General features: G+C 32.9%; 1 protein-coding gene across 1 annotated transcript; it reads right to left on the bottom strand.

Annotated features, from left to right (window-relative positions):
• Window positions 1-2,574: 2,574 nt before the first annotated feature.
• Window positions 2,575-5,542, bottom strand: LOC130979434 (NAD(P)H-quinone oxidoreductase subunit H, chloroplastic-like). Its single transcript, XM_057902881.1, has 2 exons — window positions 4,162-5,542; window positions 2,575-4,103 (listed from the first exon to the last, which is right to left on the bottom strand). Exons 1-2 carry the CDS (start codon window positions 5,306-5,308, stop codon window positions 3,559-3,561), a joined length of 1,692 nt encoding a protein of 563 aa, XP_057758864.1. The 5' UTR covers window positions 5,309-5,542; the 3' UTR covers window positions 2,575-3,558.
• Between the last annotated feature and the right edge of the window lie 12,472 nt (window positions 5,543-18,014).

Here is an 18,014-nt window from a genome sequence, read left to right as displayed (position 1 = left end):
GCCACAAACAAGGTCGGATCTTCCGGATCGGAGAATGATGCTTTATGATTCTAGCCTTAGCGCCACAGAGACCTCGTTTACCCATGACTAACGAGATTTTATGTCACATATCCCAATTAGCCCAGGTACTCTCTTGGAACCTGTCAGCTTTGGTGCTAGTTCCGGCGTTTTACGCTAGAAAAGGGTCTCTGGTGGGCGTTTGGATGCCAGTTTGGGCCATCAAATCTCGGGCAAAGTATGGACTATTAAACATTGCTGGAAAGCCCAAGATGTCTACTTTCCAACACAATTGAGAGCGCACCAATTGGGCTTCTTTAGTTCCAGAAAATCCACTTCGAGTGCAGGGAGGTCAGAATCCAACAGCATCTGCAGTCCTTTCTCAGCCTCTGAATCAGATTTTTGCTTAGGTCCCTCAATTTCAGCCAGAAAATACCTGAAATCACAGAAAAACACACAAACTCATAGTAAAGTCTAGAAATGTAATTTTTGTATAAAAACTAATAAAAATATACTAAAAAATAACTAAAACATACTAAAAACTACCTAAAAATAATGCCAAAATGCGTATAAATTATCCGCTCATCACTTCCCTTATGGGTCGAGAATTTTACTAACATTCGAAAAAAGAACTCTACTTAGACTATAATATCTTGACTATAAAACCTGAGATGTTTAAATCATGTCCAACCTATAGATAGGGTATCATTGTTCACTTTTCATATTTCTTATACTCTTTCTATTTGAATATAGTATTTGCGTAATTATGAACTAAATAAAATTTATCACCCCTTCATAGTAGGGCACACTTCATTTGTAAACTGTAATACAGTTAGCGAGAAATGAAAACATTAAACTCTCCTACGTGACATTAAAGTAATTATAAGCATAATATTTGTGTTAGTTATAAATCCAATTCATAATAATATAAATAGGATCTCAAGCTAACATTGATAAATAGTCATCTCTATCTGATATTTGATATAAGCCTAGGAGTGCTATTAAAGCTCATGGCATGGTAGATTTTCTAGTAAAGATGGAGCTTCAAACAACAAAAAGAGAGGTGTTCATCTCATCCTAACAAATAGGGAGTAATTAGTTTTTTAAGTGTCCATAAAATACAATTTTCTAATATCAAATAATCAACCTGAGTTTGAGGATTTGTTGATAGGATTGTTATTATCTTAAGATGTCAGAGCAATTAAGATTACGGTATATAGCGACTCATGACCTCACAAGTGAACGGAGAATATTAAGTTCGGGATGCTCTTTTGTAGATATACCATCATAAGGTGCAAAATCATGTAATTGAATTTGAGTCATTTCTCCTAGAGAAAAAAAATGTAAGAGTAGATGTTCTATTTAAGTTGGCAAGCACAAAATTAAGTAAAAAATAGAACTCTAATTCAAGAGGTATTACAAGAACTTTCAGTATCTAGGGTGATAATTTTGTATATTATGAATGTGCTCACTTGGATTCTATTAAGTCAAACTTGCAGTATGGGATGTTACCATCAAAATCCAAAAGAACCAAAAGTTCAAAAATCCAATACCGGATTATTAATGACTAGTTGTACAATTAGCACTACAAAAAAAAGGTCTATGGCTATGCTTTTTTCTTGCCATACTTTAAAAGTGTGGCCAAAAGTGGTCAATGGCCACGCTTTTATGATGGTGGTGATTGATTAGAGATTTGGTCACGTTTTTTTTTGCTACGCTCAAAAAGTATGGCGAAAGGGGTTCATGGTCACACTTTTATGAGGGTGGCAATTGATTTGAGATTTTGGCCACGCTTAAAGAGAGAAACAAAAAAACTTTTAAAGCATGGCAACATGGTTTCGTTACAGTGACATTTTAAAAGCGTGGTCATTTCCTTTAACTCTTTTGGCACACTTCAAAAACATGGCCAAAAGGTTAAAGAAAAAAAAGCTTTTGTTCAAAACAATTTCGAAACCCTTTCAATTTACATGAAACCCTTTTGGTCGTTCCCTAAACACTAAAACACTAGCAAATAACCCCAAACACCAGTGATGGCAAAGAACCCCAGCACTCCGAAGAACATCGCCGGCACTCGCAATGCCTCCGTCGGTGCTCCCTCTTCCGGCACTCCCACCATCCCTGGTCCCTCCGCCGGCATTCCCTCTTCTCATTGGTAACTCCCTCTGGTGGTGACTTTAACTGTCCCTCACAAACCCTCCATCGATGCTCCTTCCGCTGCCGCTCCCTTCCGTTGCTGCAAACCCCTAACTCCTTTTGTCGCTGCTCCCTTCCGTCGCAATGCCCCCGTCGGTCCTCTCTCTTCCGACACTCCCACCATCGCTGCTCCAATCCCACCATAACTCTCTCTCCACACACACACACACACACTCTCTCTCTCTCTCTCTCTCTCTGGAGCAACATCAGTAACACCTTAGTACCTTACGCATCATCCAGTTTAGTTTCCTGAATTCTGTATAAAGACAAATAAAATTAATTTATATATATTCTAAATGATACAAAAGGTCCTTCTGAATTGATCTTATCCCTTAAAAATCAAAAATTTATTAAGTAATAGCTTTATTCTTCAATAAAGAAAATATTTTGGAATTATCTTTATAACCCTCCGTCCATCGTTTTAGGTTACGAAAAAGACTTGCATATTTTTTTCTAATAAATTAGAAAAATTCTCTCTTCAGAAAAAGAGAGAGAGAGAAAACAAAACGACGGGGTCATTTTTTTTGTTCCTATTCGTCTTTTTTTGTGCAAATCAAAAGGGGATACTTAAAAAAAAAAAGATTAACGGATTATTTCGTTCCCGATAGTCATTTATTTAATCAGTGGATAGGAGCATACTCTAGATCGGAATTGGGGGAGGACTGCCTTCTCTTTTCTACCAACTTTAAGCCCCAATTAGTATTCTTTATTTAGATTATGTGGAAATGTTCCTTTTGACAATTTACATAATCCGTGTTACTAATCCCTTGTGTATCTTGGTGCTTCTAACCATCCACTTCTTTTTTTTGAGCTGCCCTTATTTTATGTTTCTGTTAATACATGAATAATAAATCATCCAAACAGTAGCAAAAACTCAATCTCAATAAGGTTGGTCTTTTGAGCCCGCTTCAAGACAAGATTACTAATTATCCAATCCTGGGGTAATAAGACTCGTCTGTTTCTAATTTTTTTTCACTTAATTCTTTTACATAGAAAATGAGACTCAATATTTTGACTGCAATTTCAAATCATCATACCATAGAAATAACATATATAACCATATACCCATATATAATATATATAAGATAAATATAATATATATTATATATATATATAATATATATATAATAGGCTGGTAATCTACTATCTAATCTAATATAGTATTTGTAAATTATCTAAATAGAATCTCGAATTTCTATTTCTATAGAAGCTGTCTGATTTCACTCATATAACTATCAGATTTTGTTCTTCAATCAGACTTGAAGTGAGAATAATAATGAATTTTTTTTATTCTGCCCCTTTCCTATTTTCCTATAAAGTTGTCCTACAAGGAAAGGGCCATAGCAATAGCATCGAGAAGTTTTTGTATCAACGAATCGCACGTAGAGATATTGATAACACACATAGAGTTAATGGTATTTCATAACTAATCGATTGAGCAGCTGCTCGTAGACCACCCAAAAAGGAATATTTGTTATTTGATCCATATCCTGACATAAGAAGTCCAATCGGAGCAATACTCGAAATAGAAATCCATAAAAAAACACCGATATTGAGATCGGATAAAACAAAATTATATCCAAAAGGAATTACCGAATAGCTTATTATAATGGATATAACTGATATGGATGGTCCGATACTGAATAAACGAGTATCTCCCCTAGATGGAATAAGACTCTCTTTGAAAAGTAGTTTTGTTCCATCTGCTAGAGCTTGAAGAACTCCCAAAGGACCCGCGTATTCAGGTCCAATCCGCTGTTGTATACCTGCGGATATTTCTCTTTCTAACCATACAATTGCTAGTACACTTATGGTGATTCCCAATACAAGAGTAAAGATAGGGGCAAATACCCATAGAATTCCATAGACCTCCTTTAAAGATTCCAATCTGAAAAAAGAATTGATATCTTGTACTTCTGTTGTATCAATAATCATTTCAACGATCAACTTCTCCCATAATGATATCTATACTCCCTAGTATTGTCATAATATCGGCCAATTTCATTCTTTTAACTAATTGAGGAAGAATTTGCAAATTGATAAAACCGGGTGGACGAATTTTCCATCTCCAAGGAAAACCATTCTGATCTCCTATTAGAAAAATCCCCAATTCTCCTTTGGGGGCTTCAACTCTTACATAAAGTTCTTGTTTCGGCAATTCAAAAGTCGGAGACGGTTTTTTACTAATGAATCGATATTCAAAATCATTCCATTCTGGTTCCCTTTCCCTATCAAAGTAACGGATTTCTAAATTCTCATATGGTCCGCCGGGAATTCCTTCCAAAGCCTGTTGAATAATTTTTATGGATTCCACCATTTCACCAATTCGAACTAAATAACGAGCTAATGAATCTCCTTCTTTTTGCCATTGAACGTCCCAATCAAATTCCCCATAACACTCATAATTTTCAACTTTACGCAGATCCCATTGTATTCCGGAAGCCCGAAGCATCGGTCCTGATAAACCCCAATTAATTACTTCCTTTCCACTAACAATGCCTATTCCCTCAACCCGTTCTAAAAAAATGGGATTTCGCGTAATAAGTTTTTGATATTCAACAACCCCTGTTAAAAAATAATCGCAGAAATCCAAACATTTATCTATCCAACCATGAGGTAGATCGGCCGCGACTCCCCCGATACGGAAAAAATTATGCATCATTCTCATACCTGTCGCAGCTTCGAATAGATCATATATTAATTCTCTTTCTCTAAAAATATAGAAGAAAGGGGTTTGTGCACCAATATCCGCCATAAAAGGTCCCAGCCATAATAGGTGAGAAGCTATACGACTCAATTCCAACATAATTACTCGAATATAGCTGGCTCTTTGGGGTACTTGAATATTTCCCAACTGTTCTGGTCCGTTTACGGTTATTGCTTCTGTGAACATCGTAGCTAAATAATCCCAACGTGTTACATAAGGCAGATATTGTATAATTGTTCGATTTTTCGCAATTTTTTCCATCCCTCTGTGTAAATAACCCAATAATGGTTCACAATCAATAACATCCTCACCATCTAGAGTAACAATAAGTCGAAGAACACCATGCATTGATGGATGGTGAGGTCCCATATTGACTACCATGAGATCTTTTCTTTTAGCTGTCCCATTCATAGGTTTTTCCTCGATTTATTCTTCCATGAATTTCGAAAGAAAAAAAATTAATCAAGATTCAAGACCTAAAAAATCGAATAATTCAAAATGACTCTTCAAATTCAATTAACGAATTATTGACTCCCGAATATCCAATTGATTTATTAATTTGTTATAGCGTATTCTATTTTTATTTGACAAATAAGATAGTAGCCGTTGTCGTTTTCCCAAAATTTTTTGTAAACCTCTTTGAGATAAATAATCTTTTCGGTGCAATTCCAAATGTGCGGTAAGTCTTCGTATCTTATTGGTGAAATTTAATACTTGAAATTCAACCGAGCCGGGGTTTTTTTCTTTTTTTTCTTGTGAAAATCCTGGTAGAAATAAATTTTTTACCATAAGTTAAAAGCGTTCTTCTCCTCCTTCCATATTTTATAGATATCTTGTTTGATCTGTAATAGTAATGATACTAATTTAAAATTAGGTATTTTGTATATACAATAATCTAAATTTCCTTAACATTTTGCGATTCTGATGTCAAATCATACTATATTTCTGTAAAAAAAAATGGTCGATTTAAAAAATAAAATACTAATTATATATATAATTATATAGATAAAAGTAGATATAAGACGATAAGACGATTTTTTCGATTCCTTTTTGTATCTAAAGGATATATAATTGAATTAGTATCAAGGCCTCAGAATACAGTTAACACAATGCGTGTGCGCATCTATGCGTGTGCGCATCTATGCGTGTATCCATTTGTATCCGCATACCGGATATGTTACGCTAAATTGAAGAAAGAAATATAGATTATAGATTACTCAACTTCCACTTCTACATCAAGCAGAGGTTTTTCTTGGTGAGTCCAGCTCCTTTGTAATTCTTTTTTTCCCTCTCCCTCAAATTTTTCGTGGAATTTGGGGGTTAAGATTGCTCGTTTGGGAGATTAAGGTTTGACAAGTTTGGAATTTAAAGATTTTAGTGAAATTTCCGGTTTTATTTGTTTGTATGGTTATGTTATGGTATTCTTGATCTATTCTAGCTTGTCGTTGCTATTGTTGCTAGGGTTTCTCTGTTTTATTCATTATTATTATTATCAATTAATTATTAATACTATGATATATTGTGACGTGTATTGCATAATGGTGATTGACTTTAGTGGTTTAGTGGTTGCTGATTTGGTAACTTAGGGTATTATTATTGGAAGTGAGTGAATGTGAAATGCAAAGGGCAACTAGGGACACAAAAAGCATGGGTAAGAGGTCACTTGGGCTACGTTTATTTTCGAGAACAGGATAAGACAAGACACTGAAAATAGGACAGGACAAGACACTGATGGACAAAGACACAATTTTGTGTTCTTGTATCCTGTTTGGTGATGAACTAGAATAAATTATAAAAATCTAATTTATTCTCAATTTTTTTTCACTCAAAAAAAATTTGAGATGAAAAATATAATAATAAAAAATATAATTATGAAAAATTAACAAGAATAATGAAAGAAAAAATAAAAAATAAGTTGTGTCTCTTGTTAGTGTCTCTGTGTCTTTCCTGCCAGGATGGACACAAAATACAATACACTAATTCAGTGTCTCTGGACACATTATCTCTGTCTATGTTTTCTCTGCTAAACACAATTTTATCTTTCTGTGTCCCTGTTTCAGTGTCCTGTCTCTGTAAACAAATGCAACCTTGAGGATGGAGAAGATGACCTGCTTGAACGAAAGAGGCCTATTCTTGCCAGGTGCTTCTTCCTTATCCTCTCATCTTCCATCATTGATTTATATATTCTCTTGGCTACTGGCATTTTTTAATCAGAAACTTGACCACTACGTCAAAGTCTTGACCACTTCTTTTTTTTTTTTTTTTTTGGTCAAGTGGATTGGACAACCCCCAATCCTAGGCATTACATCTATACACCCATGTATTACACACCCACACAACTCACTCACACACACTACATGGGAGTACACATAAATGGTTCTATATTCCTCCATGAGGACTTGAACCCGGTGCAGCTCTATGGGAGGCACACAAAGTGGCCATCTAACCCAAGCCTCGTCTGCAAGTCTTGACCACTTCTAACTTGTGATTGGTGACTCTTAACGATACTATCATATGTAGATGCCACTGGCCCAATTGAAAGTTATAACAGGTTTCTAAATTTTGTGAATAAAAAGTAGCAAATAGAGATAGCTATATTTATCTGCTACAATTAATTAACCCCGTATATCTAAGTTATTCACATTATTGTTCCTAGCAAAGAAACATAATCAGTTCAAAACCCAACATTTAATCCGTCTTTATACCTGTCTAGACTCTTCCCCCCACCCCCACACAAATTAAAACTTAAAAATATAAAACTCCATTGCATTCTTTTTTAACTGCCATGGATGCATATTTAATCATACTTAATGGATAAGCCTAATTAGTCAAACTATAGATATAATTTTAAGTTTCTAACTAACCATTAGTTAAACTATTGCATGACAGAATACGCAATTCTATACCCTTTTCTATTTTTAAATTTTTATAACTCTTTTTTACTTTGACCCTTGCTCATGATTTCTTTTTCTTTCTATCTTCTTTAATAGCTGTGGCAAAATTTTTGACCTAAAACATGATCAAGATGACGACAAAGCAGAGGTGTTCATCCTTGTTCCCAGTACTTTTAGTTACTCTATCATCTCACCTCGTGTCCTCCAATTTTTAAATTGGTATTGTTTTATATTGGGCCTATTTGGCTGTTGTTTATCATTCTTTTTTCCATTCTACCTTTCTTGTTTCCTGTTATCAGTTTTCTTTCACAAAATTATGAAGACATGTGATACCGTAAATGTAAATTGAAAATGAACAAAAAATTATTTTATTTTCCTCTCTTTTTCCTCTTGTATCTTCTTTTTCTTGGCATACCAGTATCTTCTTATCTGTATTAATTAAGATTTGATTACTGAATGCTTTGACAGATAAAAAGTTTACAAGTCAGGTGCATGAGATTGTTGGCCGCATCAATGGAAGATTTGGAACCCTTACGGCTATTCCAATACACCGTTTGGTCAGTCTTATGAGATCTCTTCTTACAAGCTTTTATAGTACACGATCAATTAGTCTTTTCACAATTCTATCACTAGAAAATCACTCTTCCTTAAAATTCAAATGTAATTTATCGTAGCAACTAGCATATTTGAGCAAGGATTTACAATGGAACTTGAAAAATCTGTGTAATAGTTGTCAAATTTAGTAAGCTAATTGAAGTATTAGATAGCGTTGTGTTTTTGAAATGCAATATTTGTAGAGTTGTTCCTTTGTATTTCAATATTTCTCAATTTTTTTTTGTAATTGCAATTTTGATATTTCTGAATTATTTGCTTTTCTTTTGCTGCAGCTATTGCCACAGTGGTAACCATTGCTGAAATATTGAAAAATAATGGACTTGCTGTTGAAAGGAGTAAGACATTTTATGCTTGCTAATTTTAGATTATATTTGTTGTCTTAATCCATATGATCTGTTGCATTGATTTCTGACTACCGCATGTGATAAATGGTGTTTTAGATTAAATATTACTTGGGAGTTGGAAAGACTGCAAATTTTGATGAGCTGATGGCTGCTGCGACTACCAAAGGTGGCAAAAATGAAGACGTCGAAGAAAATAATACAGGAGGGTTATGGAAATTACTCGTGAATCGGGTGACGACATTTTGTACTATTTAAAGAGTTTCATTTTTGTTGTTAGTTGGTATAGGACAAGCATAGAATTCATTATATATATAATGTGACTTGCAATTTTATATCCATATAAATAGAGTGTCACTTTATGGAGATGATGCATTGGTCATTTGATTATTTCTATGCTTTTATGCTCAGGTTGATAACCTTGTTGAGAAATCAGAATTTTGAATTCGAGATTTATTTTGTATTTGAGTATTAATGTATAAAACAATTATAGCAAAAATTATATGTCACTAATTACTGTTTGATTTATCTTGTAATAAAAATTGCATACTATATTTATAGGTTTGGTAAAAAAAAAAGGAGTGAAAATATATATTGCGCAGTGATAAAGGTAAAGTCAGAAATTTTTTATTTATTTTAGTTTGATAAGGCTATCGCCACGCTTTAAAAGCGTGGCCGTATCTCTCGCTATCATTTAAGCGTCGCAATCTGCAAAAGCATGGAGATAGAGCAATCACCATGTTAGCAGATGTGACCCTTTCAAAAATGTGCCGATAGCTCAAAAATCATGGCAAAAAGCTATTGCCACGTTTTTCCAGCTTTTCGCCATGCTTTAAAAGCGTAGGAATAGAACTGGTTTCTTGTAGTGGAGGTCATTCACAATTGCTGCTTAAATATTTCACTTTCAAGTAATGTATGTTTTGCAAGAAGTACGTGAGAATTGTTGTGACCATCACATTGAAGGAAAGACGTTGGCCCAGAAGATTGTTCTTGCTAGATATTACTAGAATTTAGTTTTATTGAGGCCTTACTAATTGTTGGAAAAACTGAGATTTTCAGATAAAAACTTATCTAACAGCGAAAGAACCAAAATATTTTTTCATAACCTATATAATTAAATAGGAAACTCCAAACATATTCCAAACAACAAATATAATGCAGAAATTAAATAATCAAATGCCAGATTTTTTATCGTAGAAAAATCCCAAAAGAGGGACAAAAAACTCATGGAACATAGTCCAGTAAAATGTTTCACTATGAAAATAATGGGTATACAATTAGTCTTCTTCGTAGCATTAGGGCATCTCAACAATCAACAAAATACATCATCAAAACTGATAGAATCAACATAAATTCTCCACAAAGTGGGTATTTCAAATCAGACGAAAGAGAAGGCAATACAACTAGCAAGCTATATCCTAATGTTCATCTCTACACTAAGAATAACATATTAAAATTTCATAAGAAATAGAGCAAGTTTACTGGTTCAATAGGAGCACATTGAAATTGCCGTTTTTTATTTTTTCTCTTTTCCTTTGTCGATCTCTATTCCCTCACTCTCTCTGATTTTCTTTCTTCCTTCCAAATGTGTGATGCGCTCTCTCTCTCTTCGCTTTTTTCTTTTTCTTGCTACGTGACTTTTGCCACTTCTTTTTATTTTTATTTTATTTCTTTTTGGTTTGTGGGTCCCACTTGAGTTAGGGACCCACCAACAAATCTCTCCCACACCAACTCAAGTGGGAGTAGGCTGCTTTACCAAGCCAGCCTTTTCTTTTCAGGAATCAAATTTCATTGCAGGTAGACTCTTAGTCATCATATCTAAACCATTGTCAACAGTATGGATCTTCTCGAGTGCATATGACTTCATCTCAAGCACTTGACATATCCAATGATACCTCACTTCTATGTGCTTCAATTTAGAATGAAACGTCAAATTCTTGCTAAGATGGATAGCACTTTGATTGTCACAAAATAACATAAACTTCTCTTGATTGATGCCTAACTCTTGTAGAATTTTCTTCATCCATAAAAGTTTCTTAGAAGTTTCAACAACAACAATGTATTCTGCCTCTATAGAAGACAAAGCAACACATTCTGAAGTCAGAATTGCCACGACACAGCTCCCCCAGTAAAAGTCATCATATAACCAGAAGTAGACTTCCTTGAATCAAGATCCCCAGTCATATCTGCATCTGTATAACCATCTAACATAGGTTGGCCACTTCCAAAGCATAAACAACCTCTGGAAGTACATTAAGGTATCTGAGAATCCACTTCACTACTTGCTAGTGTTCCTTACCAGAATTAGAGAGAAACCGACTAACAACTCCAACAGCATGAGCAATATCTGGCCTTGTACAAACCATAGCATACATCAAACTGCCAAATGCATATGTATATGGAATCTTCTTCATTTCTGCTTTTTCTTTCCCATTTGTAGGGCATTGCTGTGAATTCTGCTTGAAATGACTAGCAAGTGGAGTACTAACAGGTTTAAAATTATTCATGCTAAACCTTTCTAAAACCTTATCAATATACTTCTGCTATGACAATCACAGTTTTCTATCCTTTCTGTCACGAATGATACTCATGCCAAGGGTTTTCTTTGCAGGATCCAAATCCTTCATAGCAAAGGATCTGTTTAAGTCTTTCTTAAAACTTTCAATCTTCTTAGCGTCATGACCAATAATCAACATGTCATCAATATAAAGCTAGAGAATTATAAAATCACCATTAGAAAAATTCTTAACATATACACAATGATCAAAAGAAGTCTTACAATACCCATGACCTTTCATGAAGGAATCAAACTTCGTGTTCTACTGCCTTGACGCTTGCTTCAACCCATATAAGTTCTTCTTCAACTTGCATACAAGGTGCTCCTTTCCTTTAACCTCAAAACCCTCTAGTTTCTCCATATAAATTTTTTTTATCTATGTCACCATGAAGGAACGTAGTCTTCACAGCAAGCTGCTCAACCTCTAAATTCAAGCTAGCTGCTAATCCAAGCAGAACTCGAATAAAGAACATCTTTACAACTGGAGAGAAAATCTCCTCAAAGTGAATACTTGTCTTTTGCTTAAAGCTTTGTACCTTAGTCGTGAGACATTTTCATCCTCTTTCAATTTGAACACCCATTTATTCTTGAATGCTCTCTTACCCTTTGGCAGCATCACCAATTTAAATGTATGATTCTCATACAACGATTTCATTTCTTCTTGCATGGCCTTCAACCAGTCTTCTTTATGCTCATTAGATTTAGCTTCCTGGTAGCTCTCTAGCTTTCCGATCTCAGTGTTCATCACACACTCATGAGAAAAGCATCTCTGAGAAAGATGACACTCTCTAGTAGATCTTCTCAATTCAGGCTAACTGGTGGTTTAGGTGAAACTTCAACATCTGGTGGAACTTCTACATCTGGCATCTCAGGTTGATGTGCAAGTTTATCATACAAATCATCACCATCATTATCAACTTGTACATCTCCCCCATCAACAGGAGGTCTAGTGGAAGGAACAAGTTCATCATCAGCAGAACGTCTAACAGTTATTGTTAGCTTATCTGTCTTTTCAAGATCTTCAATAGTTTGGTCTTCAAGAAAAATCACATCTCGGCTTCTAATTATTTTCTTGCTCACCAGATCCCATAATCTGTAACCAAAGTCTTCGTGACCATAACTCACGAAGATATACTGCTTTGACTTTTCATCAAGTTTGGACCTTTCATCTCTTGAAATGTGAACAAAAGCCTAGCAGCCGAACACTCGCAAGTGACTATAGGAGATATCTTTCCCTCTTCAAACTTTCTCTGTAACATCACCATTTAGTGAAATTGAAGGATAAAGTTTGATCAAATCTACTATAGTCTTCATTGCTTCACCCCAAAAAGATTTAGACAACTTCGCATGAGAGATCATACACCTGACTCTATCATTGATAGTGCGATTCATTCTCTTTCCAACTCCATTATGTTAAGGAGTCTTAGGAATCATCTTCTCAAGTCTGTTCCCATGTCCTTTACAATACTCTTCAAACGGACCCCTATATTCACCACCATTATCTGCTCGAACACATTTCAATTTTCTTCCTGTTTCTCTTTCAACACTTGCATGAAAGTGTTTGAAGATACCGAGCACCTGATCTTTAGATTTCAAAATAAAAGTCCACACTTTTTGAGAATAATCATCAATAAAAAGCAACAAATATGATGCACCGCCTAGTATATTAACATCCATAGTGCAAACATCAGTGTGAACTAAATCTAGAATGTGTGATCTCCTATAAGGTCCAGAACTATGAAATAATACTCTAGCATGTTTTACAACAAAACAATTAGTACAAGTATTTAAAGTTGTACCTTTCATTAGAAGTGAGTGCTTCTTGGCTAAGACACTTAGTCCTTGCTCACTCAAGAGACCAAGACGCATATGCCACAAATCAGAAGAGGAATCATCAACTACATTCACCTCTTCTTTGCACAACTTTGCTTATAACCAGTAGAGAGTAGTGAGACTATTGTCTTCTTTAACAATAATGAGAGCTCCTTTGGTAATCTTGTATTTTTTCCACCAAAAGAAGTGAAATAACCCTCCTGATCTAATGCCTTTACTAAAATCAGATTAAACCGCATATCTGGTGCATGCCTAATATTCTTCAACTGCAACTTGCATTTCATGTTGGCTTCAAGCCACACTTCACCCATACCAATGATATCACACACTCTTTTAACTCTCAATTTGATCTTGGCAAAATTTTTAGCAGTATAAGAAGTAAAAAAATCATGCCTTAGAGTGACATGACATGAGGCACCAGAATCAATAATCCAAGTGGAATCATCACAGATAAGATTAACATAGTTTTCATCATATGTGATAAGAATATCTTCATAACCAGTAGCAGCAGTTTCTTTATCACTTTTTTACCTTTGTATTTATTTCTTCTCCTTGATTGCTTTCTTTTCAAGAACCTGCAATACCTCTTGATATGTCCCTAACTTGCCACAATCGTGACAAATGAACTTTTTTCTTGAAACTCATCACAACCAGAATTTTTTAACTATCAGACAAGAAACTCAGTAACAATAAGGCTTGCAACTCATCATTTAAAGTGATATCATTATTTGTCAGTTAGTTCACAGTCTTCTAAAATATGCTCAAGTACTCCGGTATTGATTTACCTTCAATATATTTCATATTAACTAGTTTCTGAATCAAGAATGGATAAAAAAATAAAATATAAATAAGAAGATAAGGATTCAAACTAAATTAAAAAAGATATATTGAAATTGAAATAAAAACAAAAGTAATAAATTAAAATTGAGTACAAAGAGAATCACTCTACTTTCTACCTAATTTCTTGACGCAACAAGAAAGAGACTCCTCAACCTAACTTTTCAATGTCATAGTTTGAGAACTGAATTGAAGGGACTCCTCAACCTTCTACCCAATTCTCTAATGCAACAAGAGTGGGACTCCTCAACCTCAATTGTCCACACCATGGTTTCATCATGAAATAAAAAAAAAGGATTTTTTAACCTCTAAATCATTCTACACTATTTTTGAGGTATTTATATCCTCTTATTAGATTAAAATATAGAAAATCCTAATCCCACAAACATAAGGCACAATCCAGTAATTAAATAAACAAAATCAAAATATATCAAATTAAATTAAAATATTCTAAAAATATCAACTAATATTTTCTCAATAACATTTGAACTCTTTATATTACAAACAGTTGAAACAAGTATTATTCTCATTCTTTTCAAAAAAGATTTGTCCTCGAATCTTATAGATAAAAAAATAGTATATGAAAAGTACAATAATTACAAAGAAGATAATTTTTTATTTTTTATTTTTTTATTTTTCTTTTTTTTTTCTCTTTTTTTTGCACGGTATGTTTTTTTATTTTTTTAAACAATAAATCAACAATAACGATAAAACGATAATGAATCGCAAATGAAAAACATGAGTTCAAGAATATAAAGAAAGACGCGACAGAGGACCCCTTTTTTATAAAAGGAGAACATATATAGATTAATAAGAATTAATCTAATACCTGAGTTTTGATACCAAATGATAAAAAATAAAAGATAAATAAGAAGATAATGATTCAAAGTGAATAAAAAAAAGATACATTGAAATTGAAATAGAGTACAAAGAGAATCACTCTATTTTCTAACTAATTTCTTGACGCAACAAGAAAGGGACTCCTCAACCTAAATTATCAACGCCATAGTTTAGGGATTGAATCAAAGGGACTCCTCAACCTTCTACCTAATTTCTCGATGCAATAAAGGAGGGACTCCTCAACTTCAATTGTCCATACTATGGTTTCATCATGAAATCAAAAAAGGGGTTTTCAAACCTCAAAATCATTATGTATTGCGACTACATACTAGTTTATGAGGTATTTATATCCTCTTGTTAGGTTAAAATATAGAAAACTCTAAGCCCACAAACATAAGGTCCAATCTAGTAATTAAATAAACAAAATCAAAATATATCAAATTAAATTAAAACATTCTAAAAATATAAACTAATATCTCCTAAATAATACTTGAATTCTTCATATTACAAATATTTAAAACATGTATCATAACCCAAGCCCACAAATACAAAGTCTAATTTAGTAACTAAATAAACAAAATTAAAATATATCAATTTAAATTTAACATTCTAAGAATATAAACTAATAACTTCTAAGTAATATTTGAACTCTTCATATCACAAACATTTGAAATACGTATCATTCTCCTACTCTTCAAAAAAGATTCGTTCTCGAATTTTGTAACTGTAAAAATAGTATAATATGAAAAGGACAAATACAAGAAAGATAATTTCTTTTTTTTCTTTTGTTTTTTATGTACTGTATATTTTTAATTTTTTAAATATAAAATCAACAATAATAACAAGATAATAATAAAATACAAATAAAAAAGACAAGAACATAAAGAAGAACGTGAGACACTGAATTCCTTTTTTTTATACAAGAAGAACATGACATAGATTAATAAAAATTAATTTAATATTTATGCTCTGATACCAAATGATAAGAAATAAAACATAAACAAAAAGATAAGAATTCAAACTGAATAAAAAAAGTATACATTGAAATTGAAATAGAAACAAAAATGATAGATTATTGAAATTGGGTACAAAGAGAATCACTTTATATTTTACCCAATTTTTTTATGCAAGAAGAAAAGAACTTCGCAACCTAACTTGTCAATGTCATAGTTTAGGAATTGAATCGAAATGACTCCTCAACCTTCTACCCAATTTTCCGATGCAACAAGAGATGCACTCCTCAACCTCAATTGTTCATACCATGGTTTATCTTTTAAATAACACTTGAACTCTTCATATCACAAACATTTGAAGCACGTATCATTTTCATCATCTTCAAAAAAGATTCATCTTCGAATCTTGTAGGTGAAAAAATAGTATATGAAAAGGCAATAATTACAAAGAAGATAGTTTTTTTTGCACTTTTTTTTAAACAATAAAATTATCAATAAGGACAAAACAATAATAAAGTGCAAACGGAAAATACGAACACAAGAACATAAAGAATGACGCGACAGACATTAGATTCTTTTTTTTATAAAATGAGAACAATTTTAGATTAATAATAATTAATCTAATACTTGAGCTCTGATACTAAATGATAAAGAAATAAAAGATAAATAAGAAGATAAGGATTCAAACTGAATAAAAAAAGATACATTAAAATTGAAATAGAAACAAAAATGGTATATTGAAATTGAGTACAAAGAGAATCACTCTACTTTCTACCCAATTTCTTGATGCAACAAGAAAGGGACTCCTGATCCTAACTTGTCAACGCCATAGTTTGGAAATTGAATCGAATGGACTCATCAACCTTCTACCCAATTCTCCAATGCTATAAGAGATGAACTCATCAACCTCAATTGTCCAGACCATGGTTTCATCACGAAACCAAAAAGGCGCTTTCAAATCTCTAAATCATTTTGTATTCCGAATACACTAGTTTATGATATATTTATAACCTCTTATAAGGTTAAAATATAGAAAACCCTAAGTTTACAAGTATAAGGCCCAATCTAGTAACTAAATAAACAAAATCAAAATACATCAAATTAAATTAAAACATTCTAAAAATATAAACTAATATCTTCTAAATAACACTTGAACTCTTCATATCATGAATATTTGAAGCACGTATCAAGAATGCTTTATTTTGCACATTCTTCCTCTCATATAACTCTTTCAATTTCTTCTATATCTTTCAGCATTAGTTTCGGTATCAACATACGGATACACACTAAGATCTTTACCTAATTAAAGCAATTGTCTTTCGATCAACTTCTTTCATTCAACATCAGATTTGGTACCTTTGGATTTATCCCCTTCCACAGAATCATACAAATCCATGTTATACATCATATCTTCCATGAGAGTCTTCCAAATCGAGTAATTTTTAGAAATCAATTTGATCATATTTGACCTATAGATATTTTTTTGCATTTAATCAAGCACATAAATAAACAACTAAAACTCTGAATATCACTTTGTTAGAAAAACTAAGGTTCACATAAGAACCCATCTAACAGCGAAAGCACCAAAATAATTTTTTACAACATGTGCAATAAAATAGGCAGATCCAAAGATACTCTAAGCAGCAAACATAATGGCATAAATTAAATAATCAAACACTAGAATTTTAATCGTGGAAAAACTCCCCAAAAGAGGAATAATAAATCCATTGGATCTAATTCAGTAAAACCTTCCACTATTAAAATAATAGATATATAATTAATTGTTTTAGTAGCATTAGGACATCTCAATAATAAACAAAATACATCATTAAAACTAATAGAATCAATATAAACCTCTATAAAGTGGATATCTCAAATCAGATAAAAAAAATAATACAACTAAATAATTATATCTTAATATATTTATCTTTTTTTATTTGTCTTCTCCTTCGTTGATCTCTTCTCCTTCACTGTCTCTGATTTTGTTTCTTTCTTCCACTCTTTAATTTTTTCTTTTTCTTCTCACTATGGCTTTTGCCACTTTTTTTTTTTTTTTGGCTTTTGTATTCCACTTGAGTTGAGAACTCACTAACACTAATGGTATTAACATCAATAAAAGCGCGTAGACAAATGGCTTGCTGAAAAAATTCAATCTTAATTCACTGACAACTTGAGCCGTCAGTAATATTAAAATCATTATAGCAATGATTCAATCATCGGTAATAAAACGTTGTAAAAAAATTTTAA

This window comes from Arachis stenosperma, chromosome 5 (genome assembly GCF_014773155.1).
Source record: "Arachis stenosperma cultivar V10309 chromosome 5, arast.V10309.gnm1.PFL2, whole genome shotgun sequence".
In the NCBI taxonomy this organism is placed as follows: Eukaryota; Viridiplantae; Streptophyta; class Magnoliopsida; order Fabales; family Fabaceae; genus Arachis; species Arachis stenosperma.
Note: the sequence above shows the minus strand (reverse complement) of the source record. Positions and strands in the feature narration are given on the sequence as shown.

Bases quoted from the DNA above. Each gene is read 5' to 3' on its own strand.
- LOC130979434 (XM_057902881.1), bottom strand. From the start codon at position 5,308: ATGAATGGGACAGCTAAAAGAAAAGATCTCATGGTAGTCAATATGGGA. The intron at 4,104-4,161 runs GTATAGATATCA...ATACAACAGAAG, and splicing joins TATTATGACAATACTAGGGA to TACAAGATATCAATTCTTTT.